The following is a 17251-nucleotide window of genomic DNA, read 5'->3' on the forward strand; positions in this document are numbered from 1 at the left end:
TTTCCCATTTGTGTTGCTATCCCTCTCTATGCTCCAAAGCCACTTGCTAGAGGGGAGGAAGTGGAGAGGCACTGTAACCTGCTACAGAATCTAGGAACAATAACCTGGACATTAGGGCATGGTAACCCACAGTAACTGAGAATGACAAACTGATACTTTCCCAGTCTTTTACGAGTGGGAGGAAATCCCTATCCCACTATTACTTTCTCAGAGGGATATGTGGAGGCTATAGCTCAACTAGGGCATCTGTAGACCTTTAAGTTTAGTTTACCAAACTCTGTATACCCTTACCTGAAAGGGGTCTGTTTGGGGGTTTTGGCTAAATATATATTTTAAATACTTGATTCTCTAACTTTGATTTGGACTGCTGGCCTTCCTCCAGTAAGGAAGGAGAATTCCCTTTGTGAGGGTGTGTGCATTAGAGGCCTGAACTTTTCAGCATTAATTTGTCACACTGCAAGGGTGAGCTGAGGATCATGGCTTTTTCCTCCTAACCTTTGTAAAATACTGTGACATTGTTTCTACTGCTAAAACCCACATGTGAATCCTGACTACTACTCATCTTCCTGGTACTCACCTATCCCGTCCAGTCCATTCAAAAAACACCGCTGACATAAAATAAATAACGTCTACCTATTCTGCTACTCATCACCCTTTCCCCTTAATTCCATCAACTGTTTATACTTTGTTCCACTTCACATTCAGTCTTCTCTTCTCCAGCAAGACTCTACTGTGCTGGCTGTCTTTTTCAGGCATTGTCTACCATAAGAAAATTAAGACCCAGAATTCTCCACCAATGCTCCTCTACCAGCATCAGCAATGGTGGAGGCTGCCGTGTAGAGAAAACTTGGCTATTTTTATGTATTTGCAGTATGGTAGCACAGAAGCCCCAACTGATATTGTTAGGCATTGTATTGTATTGTATAGGCACTGTATTGTTAGGCATTTCCAGTCTAAATAAAATATCATCATCATATCCTCTAACCTGCTCTGCAACCTCCTACCTTGCTGAATTAGGGGTCCTATATTTGCTGGTATAGATAACACCCATAACACCACTAATATCACAGTGCTCATGTGGCTTCTGAATCTCAAATGCTATTTCCACAACATCTGATTAGGTCTTACACTCTGCCTAAGCCTCTGTTCTCTGTCTCCTCCTCCCATTTACAACAGTTTTTTCTTCACATTGTCACCTAGATCTGCAACAGTTTCTGTTCCATTATGTAAGACTAATACCTAGCGGTTATATAGCACTTTTCATAAGTAATTCTCCAAGTGCTTTACAAAAGAGGTGATATTTATTCCCAAGCAACTCTGCTCTCCTCCAAATGTCTCCTTTCAAGTTAATTTTTCATTCACTATTCTCTCTTGGGGGAGTGAGGGGAAAAAAAATAGGTATGCTATCCTGGCAAAGCAGTATTCACTTCCTTAGACTCCCTGCAGTCTAACATAGTCTTTTGTTGTCCTTTCTGTCCACTACCACTTGATGTCATTTTTGCTGCGCTATTGGTCTGACGTAGACTAATTTCTTAGAGGAAGTGACATGCTTTTTTTAACTGGTCTTTACAACATTATGAACACCTTACTATAAATTCCAGCTCATGCGGCCATGCCTTAACGTTTTACTGATTCCGATTACATTCTATTGAAATGACAGCAGCACAGCAGGTAGAACAGAAGATCTTTAGAGGAAGGGTTAAGTGACATTAAAAGACGATCAGCTTATTTTGGCCTCTTTTCTCCTCTAAGGTATCATGGAAGAAACCAACAGGAACAATTAAACTGCATACATTTCTACTAGTTTTAGAACGTCCAAGGAGAAAAAAAGTCATTTGTGGCTACCACAGCAAACTAGTAGCTAAAACGGACCAGAAAAACACCTTTTCATCAAGTTTCAGAGTAGCAGCCGTGTTAGTCTGTATCTGCAAAAAGAACAAGAGTACTTGTGGCACCTTAGAGACTGACCAATTTATTTGAGCATAAGCTTTCGTGGGCTACAGCCCACTTCATCGGATGCATAGAATGGAACATAAGAGATACATACATACACAGATACTCACACACACATACATACTCATACACGCACACACACAGAGAACATGAAAAGGTTTTCATTAGTATTTGTCGATTCATTGAAATCTAAACATTTCACAAAGACGGTTTGATTTTGACAAAATTCTGACAGGACCCAGTAGAATTATGAAAGAAACCTGACTGGTTTCCTGCAAAGCTGCCTGCCTGGTTCCTTAGCAGCCTGCCTTGCGGGGGCCCAACTTCCTGGAAGCACCAACTCCCAGGTCCTCAGCAGCCCATACTATAGCAGCCGTATTACAGTACACCTTTACCCTGATATAACGCGACCCAATAAAACATGAATTCGGATACAACGTGGTAAAGCAGCGCGGGGGGGGGTTGGGGGGACTAGGTGCTCCGGCGGATCAGCGCTTCTGGCTCCAACACGCTGCTCTGAGCAGCGTGTTAAGGGTGCTGGCCTGGGGCCGAGGGATTGGATAAGGGGCAGAGGGTCTTGGGGGGTGGTCAGGGGACAGGGAGAATGGGGGGTTGGATGGTTCGGAGGTTCTGGGGGTGGGATGGGGGCATTGGATAGGGCGTGGGAGTCCCAGCGGGCCTGTCAGGGGGTGGGAATGTGGATAGGGGGCGGGGCAGTTAGGGGACAGGGAGGGGGTTGGATAGGTTGGGGGTTCTGAGGGGTCAGTCAGGGGGCGGGAAGTGACTGTTAATAACGGAAATGCTAAAGGCCAAAGCAAGTTCAATGTAACGTGGTTTCAACGTTAGATTTTTTGGCTCCCGAGGACCACGTTCTAGCGGGGTAGAAGTGTACCACCTTTTTCTTTAATATGAAAAATACTGGTTTTGTCATATTGTGTTGTTACAACACAGAGCACACTGTTTAGAAATGATTCTTTACATTAATTGCCTATAACATAATGATTACATTTCATATATTGACCTGTAAAACAAAAACAGCTCCAAACCTACACTGTAAGATGTTGCTTCCACTTCGGACTATTTGTATTGTTGCATTTTTCTGTCTTCTTTGACTGTCCATCCACTGAGACTTCCACATAAGGGCTAGGTCCAAACCATTTATTTTTATTTTCTTTTAATTTTGCTGAGATAACTGTTAAAAAAGGGGAAAACAATGAATATTTTATTCTATTCAATAAGCTAACTGTTAAAAATGCACTTTGAAAACTAGCTGCATTCCTGTAAGAAACTAATTTGTTAAAAATGCATACAACATTGTTCTCCTTACTATAGGAAGTAGCTATGGCTGTAGTAACCTAAAATATACTGACATGTAATACAGCTCAAATAAAATAAACCCCACAAGACTACTGCACAAGAATTATCTTTACCTTGAACTAGATTCACTAGTATGACAAATCACACTTTTGCGTACTGTGATTTCAAATCAAAGAAGAATTTGACGCAGACATTGGATTTGAAGAATTCAGCTGCTCTGAGAGCAGAAAGATCAGTGCTCCAACACCAGCTGATATAATGACAGGTTTCAGAGTATCAGCCGTGTTAGTCTGTATCCGCAAACAAAAAAGAAGTACTTGTGGCACCTTTGAGATAAATAAATTTGTTAGTCTCTAAGGTGCCAAAAGTACTCCTTTTCTTTTTGCAAACACTAGCTGAGTACATGAAAGTCTTCTCACAGTAACATGGCTAGAAAATTACAGCTACAGCTGACCTCCAGAAAGCTAACGTGTTTGGTGTCTCCAGGTCATACTAGTTAGGGAGGTGCATGTTGCCCTCTTCAAAGAGGCTACGATGTTCAGACCCTGCCTCATACTACAGCTGCCTGCCTTGGTTCATCCTTCCCTGCCTGGATAAGATGGCACATGAAATTGCTTAGGACGACTCCAGTTGAGATTTCACCAGTGCATTTAAAATGCACATCCAAAGAGAGTTAGGTTTTTTGGTGATCTGAACAAAGAACAAGATTTGCACTAACTTTTACCAGTGTGTTTACACATTATTAAACACTTTTTTTGGCTTGTCAGTTTCCTTATAACATTATTAGATATGCATATGTGTACAATGCCAATCTCTTTAGAGGCAATTTGACTCGAAGACCTGTATGTGCTCAGGAACAGATGAATTCATGTTATCTGCAAGTTCATTACCTGAAAATCTAAATTTTAGATCTATAAAGTCTATTACTGTGACAATGGGACCTCCATTATTTGAACGTGAAGCTCATTGACTGAAGCTCTTGGTTAGCGAAAGATCAGAGGGGTCCCTTAAAGTTTGACATAAGGCATGTGAAATCTTCTATATAGGAAACTTTATAATCAGAATCCTTAAGTGTTTAAACTCTGCAACATTTAGTAGCTGTGTAGCATCCTGGCAGCAGCAACCCATATTTACCCTTGATTATTCAAAGGAAATTAATGTCACCCCATGGCATTCAGATAAAAAACAGTTACTTACTTGTACTGTAACTGTTGTTCAAGATGTGATGCTATCAGGGACCGTGGGTCTTGAACCCTGGTCCACAGGGCTCTTTGGAGCCAGCAGCTTCCAACCTGCCACACAGAAATGTGCTAACTGTTGGCAAAATAGGAGCTGAACTCAGATTGAGGACCTCAATCCTGGAAGCTGACTGGCAGAATGCTAGGAGTCCTGATTGGTCCACAGTTCCTATTTAAACCTGGAACAGGAAGCTGTCCATGCAACTGGAATCCACCTTGCTCTGGACTGTGCTCCTTCTACGTCCTGCTCCTGGTCCCCTGGCTTGACTTCCTGATATCCTGACTTGGCCTAACTCTGGTTATCAATCTGTGGTTCTGCTCTCAAGTTTGTCTTCTGCTTCTGATCTCCTGGTAACCTGACCCTGCCTGCCTCCTGACAACTGACCCTTGGTTTGCCCTCTGGCCTGTTTCGGACTCTGATCTCCTGGTATCTGACCCAGCCAGACTCCCACTCTGACCACTAAGTCAGACTGTCCATGTTCCGGTTGTGACAAATGCAGATGTGTATTCCATGTAGGAGTGAGCGCACCCAGCACACCAACGCTGGAGAACTTTGCCTGGAAGCACCAGTAGGGGTGCGCCTTACACCCTGTGGCCCTAGCTCCTACCCTGGTTTTGTAAGGATCGCGCCACCCCAACCCCGTGTAGTCGGATGTTTGGCTGCATGTGTTTCCTCTGTGTGCTACCCTAGGCCCTCTTCCTACTACAACCCCATCAGTTCTTTCACACTGAATTTCAAGAGTACAGTCTCTGATGCAGACAGGATGGAGGATGGGTTGTGAAATAACATGTCCATGTCACATCTTGAAGAATAACCATTACAAAACAAGTATGGAACTGTTTTTTACCTCTGAGTAGATGCAGCCATGTATTCCATGTAGGTGACCCACAATCAGTACTCACAGGAAGTGGGGCTTGGAGTCTATTTAAAAAAGGACTACAGGACTGCCTTCCCAAAGTTTGCATCTGATCTGGATGCAGCAGTAGTGGCAAAATGGTTTGTAAACCTAGGTGCGCAGGACCAAGTGGCAGCCCTACAAATGTCCAGTATAGGAACGTCACTAAGGCTTGGTATACACTAGCTCTTACTTTGTTATAACTTACGTTGCTCAGGGGTGTGAATAATCAATGCCCCTAAATGACATAAGTTACACTGCCTTAAGTGCTGGCTTGGACAGAGCTATGTCAGCAGGAGAGCTTTTCTCGCCTCCAGAGCTACCACCTCTTGCAGAGGTGGAGTTATTATGCTGATAGGAGAGCTCTCTCCCGTCAGCCTCACCAGACGCGCTACAGCAGCGCAACTCTAGCACTTCCAGTGTAGACTAGCCCTTAGAAATGGCATCGACATTGCCTGGGCCTTTGTGGAATGAGCTCACACCCTTGAGGAGGCAGAGTCTGAGATACTTCGTAAGCTGTCATGATATAGGAAGTTATGCACCTGGAGGTTGTCTGTGAAGAGGCTACTTGCCCCTTCATTCGGTCCACATATGAAGCAAATGGACGAGAAGAAGAACAGAAAGATTCTATTCAGGTAAAAAGCCAAGCATCACCTGACAGCCAATGTGTGACAACGCTACTCATCTGGGGTTGAATGCGTCTTAGGAAAGAACCCTGGTAGATAAATAACTCGATTCAAGTGAAACCGAGAAACCACTTTAGATAAAAACTTAGGGTGCGGCTGCAGGGTTACTTTGTCTCTGGAAAACTGCGCGTAAAAGAGGTTCTGCCAGCAATTCTCTCTCTTTGCAGATGTTATTGCTACAAGGGAAACAGTTTTCTGACACAGAAGGGAGAAAGAAGAAGTTGTCAGAGACTCGAACAGAGGTCCCATAAAAACTGCTAAAGCAGTATTAAGGTCCCACAAAGGAACCAGTTATTTAATCAACAGGTGGAGACAAGCATTTCCCTTTCAAGACCCTCACCACCCTGCAATTCGAACACACTGACTTCCCATGGACGGGTGAATCAAATTCCAAAGTCACTTCCAGGTGCACTGTCGATGAACTAAGTGCAAGACCAGAAGACTGGAGGTGTCACAGGTAATCCAAGATGTCCTGGATACAAGCCATCTTTGGTTGAACTCACCAAGCTAACAAATCACACTGACAACCACTTCCACTTGGCCAAATAGACCACTCTAGCGCAGGGCTTCCTACTACTAAGCAAGATTTGCCGGACCACCTCCAAATATCGTTCCTCCATCTCATCTAACCATGCAGCATCTATGCTGTGAGATGCAGGGAGCTGAACGCTGGACGCAAAATCTGACTGATGTGGAGTCAGGAGGTTGGGGTGAAGAGGAAGAGATATGGGAGGCTGAACTGATAATGTGAAGAGGTCAAAGAACCAACATTGTCTCAAGTATCAGAGGAGTAGCCGTGTTAGTCTGTATCCACAAAAACAATGAGGAGTCTGGTGGCACCTTAAAGACTTTGCCCAAATAAATCTGTCAGTCTTTAAGGTGCCACTGGACTCCTTGTTAACATTGTCTCAGCCACACTGGAGCAATGGGAATCAACTTGGCACAATCCAATTTCATCTTGAGAATGATTGCGGGATGATTGGAACTGGAGGAAGAGCATACGGAGTGCCATTTCCCAGCTCCGGTGAAAAGCATCCGTCAGGGAGCCCAGACCGAGATCCCCTCAAGAGCAAAACAGATGCATTTTTTGATGTCTCTTGAGATGAAGAGATCAATCTTTAGGATGTGCCAAACTGTAAAGATGGACTGCAGGACGTGGGACTTCAGAGACCACTTGTGATTCAGGGACAAGTTTTTACTGAGGTGACATACCAGGTGATTCTGGAACCCAGGTAAATAATCCGCCACAGGGCGTTTTCCCCCATGCAAAAATCCCAGAGCCCTATCACCTCTGACACAGCATGTTGGAGTGTGCTCCCCTATTTGTTCATATAATACATCACAGTAGTATTGTCGGTAAGTTTGTGCACCACCGAGTCCCTGATGTGACCTCAAAAGCCCTGAAAGGCACTGTAGATGGCATGAATCTCCAGGACACTGATATGCAGAGAAGCTTCCTGTTATGATCACAGGCCTTGAACTTTCAGCAACCCCATATGCGCTCCCCAACCTATTCAAGAGACATCAGTGACAACAGTCCTGGTCAGTGGGAACTGAGTTAAGGGAATACCCTGGGACACATTGCCCTGAGCTGTCCACCAAAAGGAGTCCAAAATTGGCGCATGAAGTTGGATCAGTTTGTCCAATGGATGATAGCTAGGATGACAGACCCACTTCAGCCACAGTTGAAGAGGACGAAGGTGCAATCTGGCATATTGGACTATGTGTGTGCATGCAACCATATGGCCTAACAACCTCAGGCATACTTGGGCTGTAGTTGAGGGTTGAGACTACAGTTAGGCATAGCTGGCAAATCATGTGGAACTGGTCTGTCAGCAAAAACACTTTTGAACTTGTAGCATCTAGCAGGGTACCAATGAACTTGATTTTTTGAGTTGGAACCAGTGCTGACTTCCCACTATTTGGGATAAGACCTAGGTGACGCAGTAAGCGTAACATGACGAACATGAGAGAGGACTTCTTCTCTGGACTTGTCCCTCAGTAACCAATCATCCAGATATGGGAAGATGAATGCCCCTCTTCCTGAGTAAGCTGTCACCACAATCATGCATTTGGTAAAAACCCTGGGAGTGGAAAACAGACAGACAAAGGATGCACATTTTACTGATAGTGCCGATCCACTACAACAAACTGGAGAGACATCCTGTGGCTCGGGAAAATTATTATGTGGAAATAAGCACCCTGAAGGTCAAAGTCAGCAAACCAGTCATCTGATTTCATGTGGGGACAATAGCTGTTAGGCTGAACCATGGTTCTGCTGTTTCTAAGCACAAAGATAGGAGAAAATGTGTTTTGTTCATGTTAAATATCTGACAACTGTTGATTGAGCTCTACCACTGCTCTACCACGCTTTGGAGCATGGACTTGGAATTTGACAGAAGGGTCACACTGTTGTCAGGGATATGCTTTCCTTGTCCCTGTGAAAATCCACCCAAATTGGCCAAGTTGTAAGTCCTGAAAAGAGCAGTTCCCACATGCTCAGTAGAAGCTTGTTTGGTAGCTAAATTATCCAAAGATTCCATATGCAGTGATCGTATCTCAAACCAACATAGCTCCTACCTACTGACTGTGGGGATGAGCATGTGTGCACTCCAGAGTCACTGAGTATGTGCCATCCTAGGGCAGCAGAGGCTGAGCAGGACTTCCATGCACTTGCCCCTCCAAGCTACCAGGGGTCTAGATGGCGCTGGCCATCAGAACTAAGGGCAGGTAGATTATCTCTCCTTTGCTCTCAAAGCTCCCACTGCTGGTGCCCAGAAGTGAGGAGAATGAGAAAGCTGCCTGACTAATGCACATATGTGAGGATCCAAAGGCAGGGGGACAGGGACAGGAACAGAGGCCAGGGGCTGGAAGTGAGGGCAGGCTTAGGGGAGAGGAGAACAAAGAGGTAGGAGGGTTTAGAGAGCACATTTCCCTTTAGAGCCTGAAACTTGAGACTCAAAAATCCTGAGTTAACGTTCCTTTGCCTTCTATCAAATAGTTATGAAACCCACGGACAAAGTGTGTATTTCATCCTCCTCTCGTGGCTGATCCACTTAGAAGATAACAGCTTTCTATAACAGCTACAAGATAGTTAGCTCAAGTGACAGAGGTCTATTCTGTTGCTCTAAAAGATTCCAGTCCCACTGATGACTCATGGGGTGTGTGTGTGTGCGCGTTTGTTTTTTAAAGTTAGGAAATTACATACAAGAACTGTCAGATGTACATTAAAGGTTGCAAAGTCAAGCATTCAAAAATGAGTTAAAATAAATCAATATCAAGGACACCATAAACCAGTCAGTCTTGGACAGGCCTTCACCTCATTAACACAGTAGTCAGAGTTCTTCCAACTCCCAGGTAACAAGACAGACCCAGGATCCTGATTCAACCACAAAGACACATGCTCTCCACCAAATTCTAAAGCATGCTAAAAGACAACAGCACTTCACTCACAGGACAAGGAGTCAAGGATCTGGTGAATCATCATCATCATTGTATGTTAACCTCGACCATCAATACGTGGTCCCTAGATGGCCCCTTCCTCCCTTTTGGCCCCACAGGTGATCTCAGTTTTCCAACACCCTGTGCCACATGAAGAGAGAGGGATGGAAACTCAACAATCAGTGGCAGAAAATAAAAGCTGATACAACTGGATGAAACACAATTAATTCCTCTAAGCCTATCCAGAGGTTGTACTACAGGCCAAGAGAATCTCTCTTTCAGCCTCCACTGGTAATCCTGCCCCAAAGTAAATTACTTCATCAACCTGACTGTCTACAGTCTGTACTGGAACTGAGCACCAAGTGCTGGGAAGAACTATCATCCTGTTTTGCTGAAAAGACCATGCACATTCAGGAATGCTTTCAATACAACCTGGATTTGCCCCACCTGCTTCCACCAAGCCTACATTCTCAGAGTTCAATATATTCACTCATGAAGAAGTTCTGTATACCCTAAAAAGAGTCTGAACCCAAGACCTCTGAATCTGATGCATGCTCTTTATGGCTTGTGAAAGAGTCATGAGCAACTGGTGTCACTCATAAGCAAAACAGCCAATACCTCATTCAGGACAGTGCTGGCATCCTACAAAAAAGTGCTGGAACACAGGGCAGTGGGAGGACCCGGGAAGGAGCACAGGGGAGCTGGGAGAAAGGCAGGGGCAGCAGATGAGCTGGGAGAGGCCCAGGGGAAAAGGAGGTGACTCCACACAGAAACTATCCTGTCCCTGGCTCCTGCTCCCCATGGGAGGCTCCGCTGTCCAGGCAGCCCCACTACCCTGCTCCTGACATAGCCTGGCTCCAGCTCTGCCCTGGGCTTCCAGCCCCCATAACTTGGTCCCAGCTGTAGCATTCCTGGCTCCCTCCATGCTGACCCACTGCCACCTGAGCCTGGCACAGACACCTGCCAGCTCTGATGATGCTCTGCAGCTGGGGAGAGAAAGGAAACACTTGGCCTAAGACCAGCAGAAATATTGGAACTAGGGCTGTCAAGCGATTAAAAAAATTAATGGTACTGTTAAACAATAGGATACCATTTATTTAAATAGTTTTGGATGTTTTCTACATTTTCAAATATATTGATTTCAATTACAACACAGAATACACAAAGTGTGCAGTGCTCACTTTTATTTATTTTTTATTACAAATGTTTTCACTGTAAAAACAAAAGAAACAGTATTTTTCAATTCACCTAATACTAATACAGTAGTGCAATCTCTATCATTAAAGCTGAACTTACAAATGTAGAATTACATACAAAAACTAACTGCATTCAAAAATAAAACAATGCAAAACTTTAGAGCCTACAAGTCCACTCAGTCCTCCTTTTTGTTCAGCCAATTACTCAGACGAACAAGTCTGTTTACATTTGCAGGACATAATGCTGCCCGCTTCTTGTTTACACCACCACCTGAAAGCAAGAACAGGCATTTGCATGGCACTGCCATAGCTGGCGTCGCTAGACATTTATGCGCCAAATGCACTAAAGATTCATATGTCCCTTCATGCTTCAACCACCATTCCAGAGGACAGGCGTTCATGCTGATAACTGGTTCTGCTCGATAACCATCGCGGACTGACGCATGTTCATTTTCATTATCTGAGTCAATCAGATGCCACCAGCAGAAGGTTGATTCTCTTTTTTGGTGGTTGGGTTCTATAGTTTCTGCATCAGAGTGTTGCTCCTTTAAGACTTGTGAAAGAATGCTCTCACCTCGTCCCGCTCAGATTTTGGAAGGCACTTCGGATTCTTAAACCTTGGGTAAACTGAAGTAGCTATCTTTAGAAACCTTCTTTGCGTTTTGTCAAATCTGCAGTGAAAGTGTTCTTAAAACGAACAACATGTGCTAGCTCATCATTTGAGATTGCTATAACATGAAATATATGGCAGAATGCGGATAAAACAGACTAGGAGACATACAATTCTCCCCCAAGGAGTTTAGTCACAAATTAAATTAATGTATTTTTTTTTTTTTTAATGAGCATCATCAGCATGTCCTCTGGAATGGTGGCTAAAGCATGAAGGGGCATATGAATGTTTAGCATATCTGGCATGTAAAGACCTTGTAATGCTAGCTACAACAGTGCCATGCGAACGCCTGTTCTCACTTTCAGGTGATATTGTAAACAAGAAGCGGGCAGCATTATGTTCTGCAAATGTAAACAAACTTGTTTGTCTTAGCGATTGGCTGAACAAGAAGTAGGACTGAGTGGACTTGTAGGCTCTAAAGTTTTACATTGTTTTGGTTTTGAGTGCAGTTATGTAACAACAACAACAACAACAACTACATCTGTAAGTTGCACTTTCACGATGAAGAGATTACACTACAGTACTTGTATGAGGTGAATTGAAAAATACGATTTCTTTTGTTTGCCATTTTTACAGTGCAAATATTTGTAATAAAAAATAAAGTGAGCATTGTCTACTTTGTATACTGGGTTGTAACTGAAATCAATATATTTGAAAATGTAGAAAACCATCCAAAATACTTAATAAATTTTAATTGGTATTCTATTGTTTAACAGTACAATTAAAACTGATTAATCTTAATTATTTTTTAAATCACGATTAATTTTTTTGAGTTATCGCGTGCGTTTTCTGCAATTAATCGACAGCCCTAATTGGAACACAATTCCAGCTCCTAAAAAGGTGCTGGAATGGTGTTCTGGGGCATTCTGGCACAACTAGAGCACTGATTCAGAGAAGAAATCTTTCCTTCTTCCTTGAGGCATGGAAGCAAAATGAAGAAACCTACCTGGATACATCAATTATAGCCAACTATTGCCCAGTGTCAAATGTTCCATTCCTGAGCAAGCTCATTGAGAAGGTAATCAAAGGCCAACTTCAAGATCATCTAATTGAAGCCAATATCCTCGACCTAACAATCTGGATTCAGGCCTGGACAAGGAACTGAAACTGCTTTAGTGGCACTTGATGGATGATCTCCGGATGTCAGTGGCTAGAAGGCAGATATTTGTTCTCATTCTCCTGAGCCTCTAAGCAGCATTTGACACTCTCAACCATACAAGGTAATATGCTAAAATGGGTCAAATCCCTCATGGAGGGATACACCCAATGAGTAATAATGGGAAACTGCCTCTTCACTAGCAGACCCTTCTACTATGGAGTTCTACACAAGGATCAATTCTCTCTCTGGTCCTATTCAACAGCTACAGGCAGTCATCAATATGCAATGACACACAGCTCTACCTATCCTGAACTACATACGACTATACTACAAGATGGCCGAATTCTTGGATGAGATCAGCTTGTTGATGAAGAACAGCTGATTAACGCTGAACCTAGCAATTGGAGAAGTGGTACTGGGTGGCAGAGGAAAGCATTTTGAAGAGTTTGCAGCTACAGTGCAGTCTCCTTTGGTTGAAAGTACACGCCCACAATTAGTCAATTCAATCCACCCGTTAGGAATGCTCTTGGATTCCTCCCTGATACAAAACTTTCATATAGCGGCATTCATGAGTAATGCTTTCTATCATATCTGATTAGCAAGGGGCATCCCATCCTGGCAAATGATGGTTTGACCTCAGCCTGATCTCAGATCATTGCCACTTCTTGGCTGGAATACAGCAATACAATAAGGCTGAGCCTGATCTTCAGCACTTAAGAAACTCCTAATACAGAACACTGCAACACATCTCAGCAACACAAGCGACCACAAACCTAGCAAACCTGTCCTCTGCTCTCTACACTAGTTTCCCTCAGGATATCAAATCGAGTTCGAGGTCTCAGTCCTTATCTTCTCTCAATAGCCCAGGGTATCCAAAAGATCACAGAAGTTCCCTGCATGAAGACAGCTGTCAACAATTTCACTCCTCCAGCACAACAAGACATTTTACAATAAGGGTAAGGCTCGCCTGTTCAGAAGACAGAGCTTTCTGGGGCTGGTCCAAGAATGTGGAGTGAACTCCCACACAGGAACTAAGGGCCATAACAAACCTCACCACATTCTGCTCTAAGAGCCAGGTGCATTTCTTTGACCTTGCCTTCTCTAAAAGATATCTAGTTACACATCGCGAAATGTTTACTATAAAAAAATCCATAAGAAAGCACTCCACTGCACACACTTCCCTCCCACTTAATTCAGCTCTTAATTGGATTGTATGCATACAGTCTTTAATGACACGATCACATGCTATTTTTTCCCGCAGCCTTATTTACAACATAGCATTCAAACGTTGCACTGAAAACAGAATTATGAATTTCATCATGGGTTTTCATGGCACGCACCACAGTAACATCTTAGTATTTCACAAGAATTAACAAACTTATCTTTACAACACCCCCATGTGGTAGAGGATGATGGTATTATCCTCAACTGACAGATAATAGCTGTGTCTCAGTTCCTTACAGCTAAAATTATCAAATGTGTCCATGAATTTTGTATGCGCAATTGTAGATGCCTGGAGCCTGATTTTTCAGAGTAATTAGCATCTTATAGCACTAAGTTCAGAGCACAGTGCCCACTGACCTCAGCCTCTTTTGTGAGTGCTGAATACATAAGAACATAATGACAGGTTTCAGAGTAGCAGCTGTGTTAGTCTGTATCCGCAAAAAGAAGAGAAGTACTTGTGGCACCTTAGAGACTAACAAATTTATTTGAGCATAAGCTTTCGTGGTCTACAGCCCACTTCATCGGATGCATGCGGTGGAAAATACAGTAGGACGATTTTATATACACAGAGAACATGAAACAATGGGTGTTACTCTACACACTGTAACAAGAGTGATCACTTAAGGTGAGCTATTACCAGCAGGAGAGAAAAAAAACCTTCTGTAGTGATAATCAAGATGGGCCATTTCCAGCAGTTGACAAGAACGTGTGAGGAACAGTGGGGGGGGGGGGGAATAAACATGGGGAAATAGTTTTACTTTGTGTAATGACACATCCACTCCCAGTCTTTACTCAAGCCTAATTTAATGGTGTCCAGTTTGCAAAATTAATTCCAATTCAGCAGTCTCTCGTTGGAGTTTATTTTTGAAGTTTTTTTGTTGTAATATTGTGACTTTTACGTCTGTAATCGAGTGACCAGAGAGACTGAAGTGTTCTCCGACTGGTTTTTGAATGTTATAGTTCTTGACGTCTGATTTGTGTCCGTTTATTCTTTTACGTAGAGACTGTCCAGTTTGACCAATGTACATGGCAGAGGGGCATTGCTGGCACATGATGGTATATATCACATTGGTAGATGTGCAGGTGAACGAGCCTCTGATAGTGTGGCTGATGTGATTAGGCCCTATGATGGTGTCCCCTGAATAGAAATGTGGACACAGTTGGCAACGGGCTTTGTTGCAAGGATAGGTTCCTGGGTTAGTGGTTCTGTTGTGTGGTTGCTGGTGAGTATTTGCTTCAGGTTGGGGGGCTGTCTGTAAGCAAGGACTGGTCTGTCTCCCAAGATCTGTGAGAGTGATGGGTCGTCCTTCAGGATAGGTTGTAGATCCTTGATGATGCGCTGGAGAGGTTTTAGTTGGGGGCTGAAGGAGATGGCTAGTGGCGTTCTGTTATTTTCTTTGTTGGGCCTGTCCTGGAGGAGGTGACTTCTGGGTACTCTTCTGGCTCTGTCAATCTGTTTCTTCACTTCAGCAGGTGGCTATTGTAGTTGTAAGAACGCTTGATAGAGATCTTGTAGGTGTTTGTCTCTGTCTGAGGGGTTGGAGCAAATGTGGTTGTATCGTAGAACTTGGCTGTAGACAATGGATTGTGTGGTGTGGTCTGGATGAAAGCTGGAGGCATGTAGGTAAATACAGTGGTCAGTAGGTTTCCGGTATAGGGTGGTGTTTATGTGACCATCGCTTATTAGCACCGTAGTGTCCAGGAAGTGGATCTCTTGTGTGGACTGGACCAGGCTGAGGTTGATGGTGGGATGGAAGTTGTTGAAATCATGGTGGAATTCCTCAAGGGCTTCTTTTCCATGAGTCCAGATGATGAAGATGTCGTCAATGTAGCGCAAGTAGAGTAGGGGCATTAGGGGATGAGAGCTGAGGAAACGTTGTTCTAAGTCAGCCATAAAAATGTTGGCATACTGTGGGGCCATACGGGTACCCATAGCAGTGCCGCTGATTTGAAGGTATACATTGTTCCCAAATGTGAAATAGTTATGGGTGAGGACAAAGTCCAGCCATCAGGTCTGCTGTGACATTATCGGGGATACTGTTCCTGACGGCTTGTAGTCCATCTTTGTGTGGAATGTTGGTGTAGAGGGCTTCTATAGCCATAGGCGTTAGAACAACATAAGAATGTCTCTACTGGGTCAGACCAAAGGTCCATCTAGCCTAGTATCCTATCTTCCAACAGTGGCCAGTGCCAGGTGCCCCAGAGGGAATGAACAGAACAGGTAATCATCAAGTGATCCATCCCCTGTCGCTCATTCCTAGCTTCTGGCAAACAGGCTAGGGACACCATTCCTACTCACCCTAGCTAATAGCTATTGATTTCCTCCATGAATTTATCTAGTTCTTTTTTGAACCCTGTTATGGTCTTGGCCTTCACAACTTCCTCTGGCAAGGAGTTCCACAGGTTGACTGTACGTTGTGTGAAAAAATATTTCCTTTTATTTGTTTTAAACCTGCTGCCTATTAATTTCATTTGGTGACCCCCTAGTTCTTGTGTTATGAGAAGTAGTAAACACTTCCTTATCTACTTTCTCTACACCAGTCATGATTTTATAGACTTCAAATCATATCTCCCCTTAGCGGTCTCTTTTCCAAGCTAAAAAGTGCCAGTCTTACTAATCTCTCCTCATACAGAAGCCCTTTCATACTCCTAATGATTTTTGTTGCCCTTTTCTGAACCTTTTCCAATTCCAATATATCTTTGAGATGTGGCAACCATTTCTGGTAAACCAAGATATGGGGTGACCACATCTGGACTTCAGGAAAGCAGACTTCGACTCCCTCAGGGAACAGATGGCCAGGATCCCCTGGGGGACTAACATGAAGGGGAAGGGAGTCCAGGAGAGCTGGCTGTATTTCAAGGAATCCCTGTTGAGGTTACAGGGACAAACCATCCCGATGAGTCGAAAGAATAGTAAACATGGCAAGCGACCAGCTTGGCTTAATGGTGAAATCCTAGCGGATCTTAAACATAAAAAAGAAGCTTACAAGAAGTGGAAGGTTGGACATATGACCAGGGAAGAGTATAAAAATATTGCTCGGGCATGTAGGAAAGATATCAGGAGGGCCAAATCGCACCTGGAGCTGCAGCTAGCAAGAGATGTCAAGAGTAACAAGAAGGGTTTCTTCAGGTATGTTGGCAACAAGAAGAAAGCCAAGGAAAGTGTGGGCCCCTTACTGAATGAGGGAGGCAACCTAGTGACAGAGGATGTGGAAAAAGCTAATGTACTCAATGCTTTTTTTGCCTCCGTTTTCACTAAAAAGGTCAGCTCCCAGACTGCTGCGCTGGGCATCACAGAATGGGGAAGAGATGGCCAGCCCTCTGTGGAGATAGAGGTGGTTAGGGACTATTTAGAAAAGCTGGACGTGCACAAGTCCATGGGGCCGGACGAGTTACATCCGAGAGTGCTGAAGGAATTGGCGGCTGTGATTGCAGAGCCCTTGGCCATTATCTTTGAAAACTCGTGGCGAACGGGGGAAGTCCCGGATGACTGGAAAAAGGCTAATGTAGTGCCAATCTTTAAAAAAGGGA

General features: G+C 43.8%; 1 protein-coding gene across 2 annotated transcripts in view; it reads right to left on the reverse strand.

The window, feature by feature from the left end:
• ITCH (itchy E3 ubiquitin protein ligase) overlaps positions 1-17251 on the reverse strand; it is a 122801-nt gene that overhangs the window by 73236 nt on the left and 32314 nt on the right. For both annotated transcript variants that reach the window (XM_074970289.1, XM_074970291.1), the window contains exon 3: positions 3004-3145. In XM_074970289.1, the coding sequence (XP_074826390.1) occupies positions 3004-3145 (142 nt within the window). The remainder of the gene's footprint in view (positions 1-3003; positions 3146-17251) is intronic.

This window comes from Natator depressus, chromosome 13 (assembly GCF_965152275.1).
Source record: "Natator depressus isolate rNatDep1 chromosome 13, rNatDep2.hap1, whole genome shotgun sequence".
NCBI lineage: Eukaryota > Metazoa > Chordata > Testudines > Cheloniidae > Natator > Natator depressus.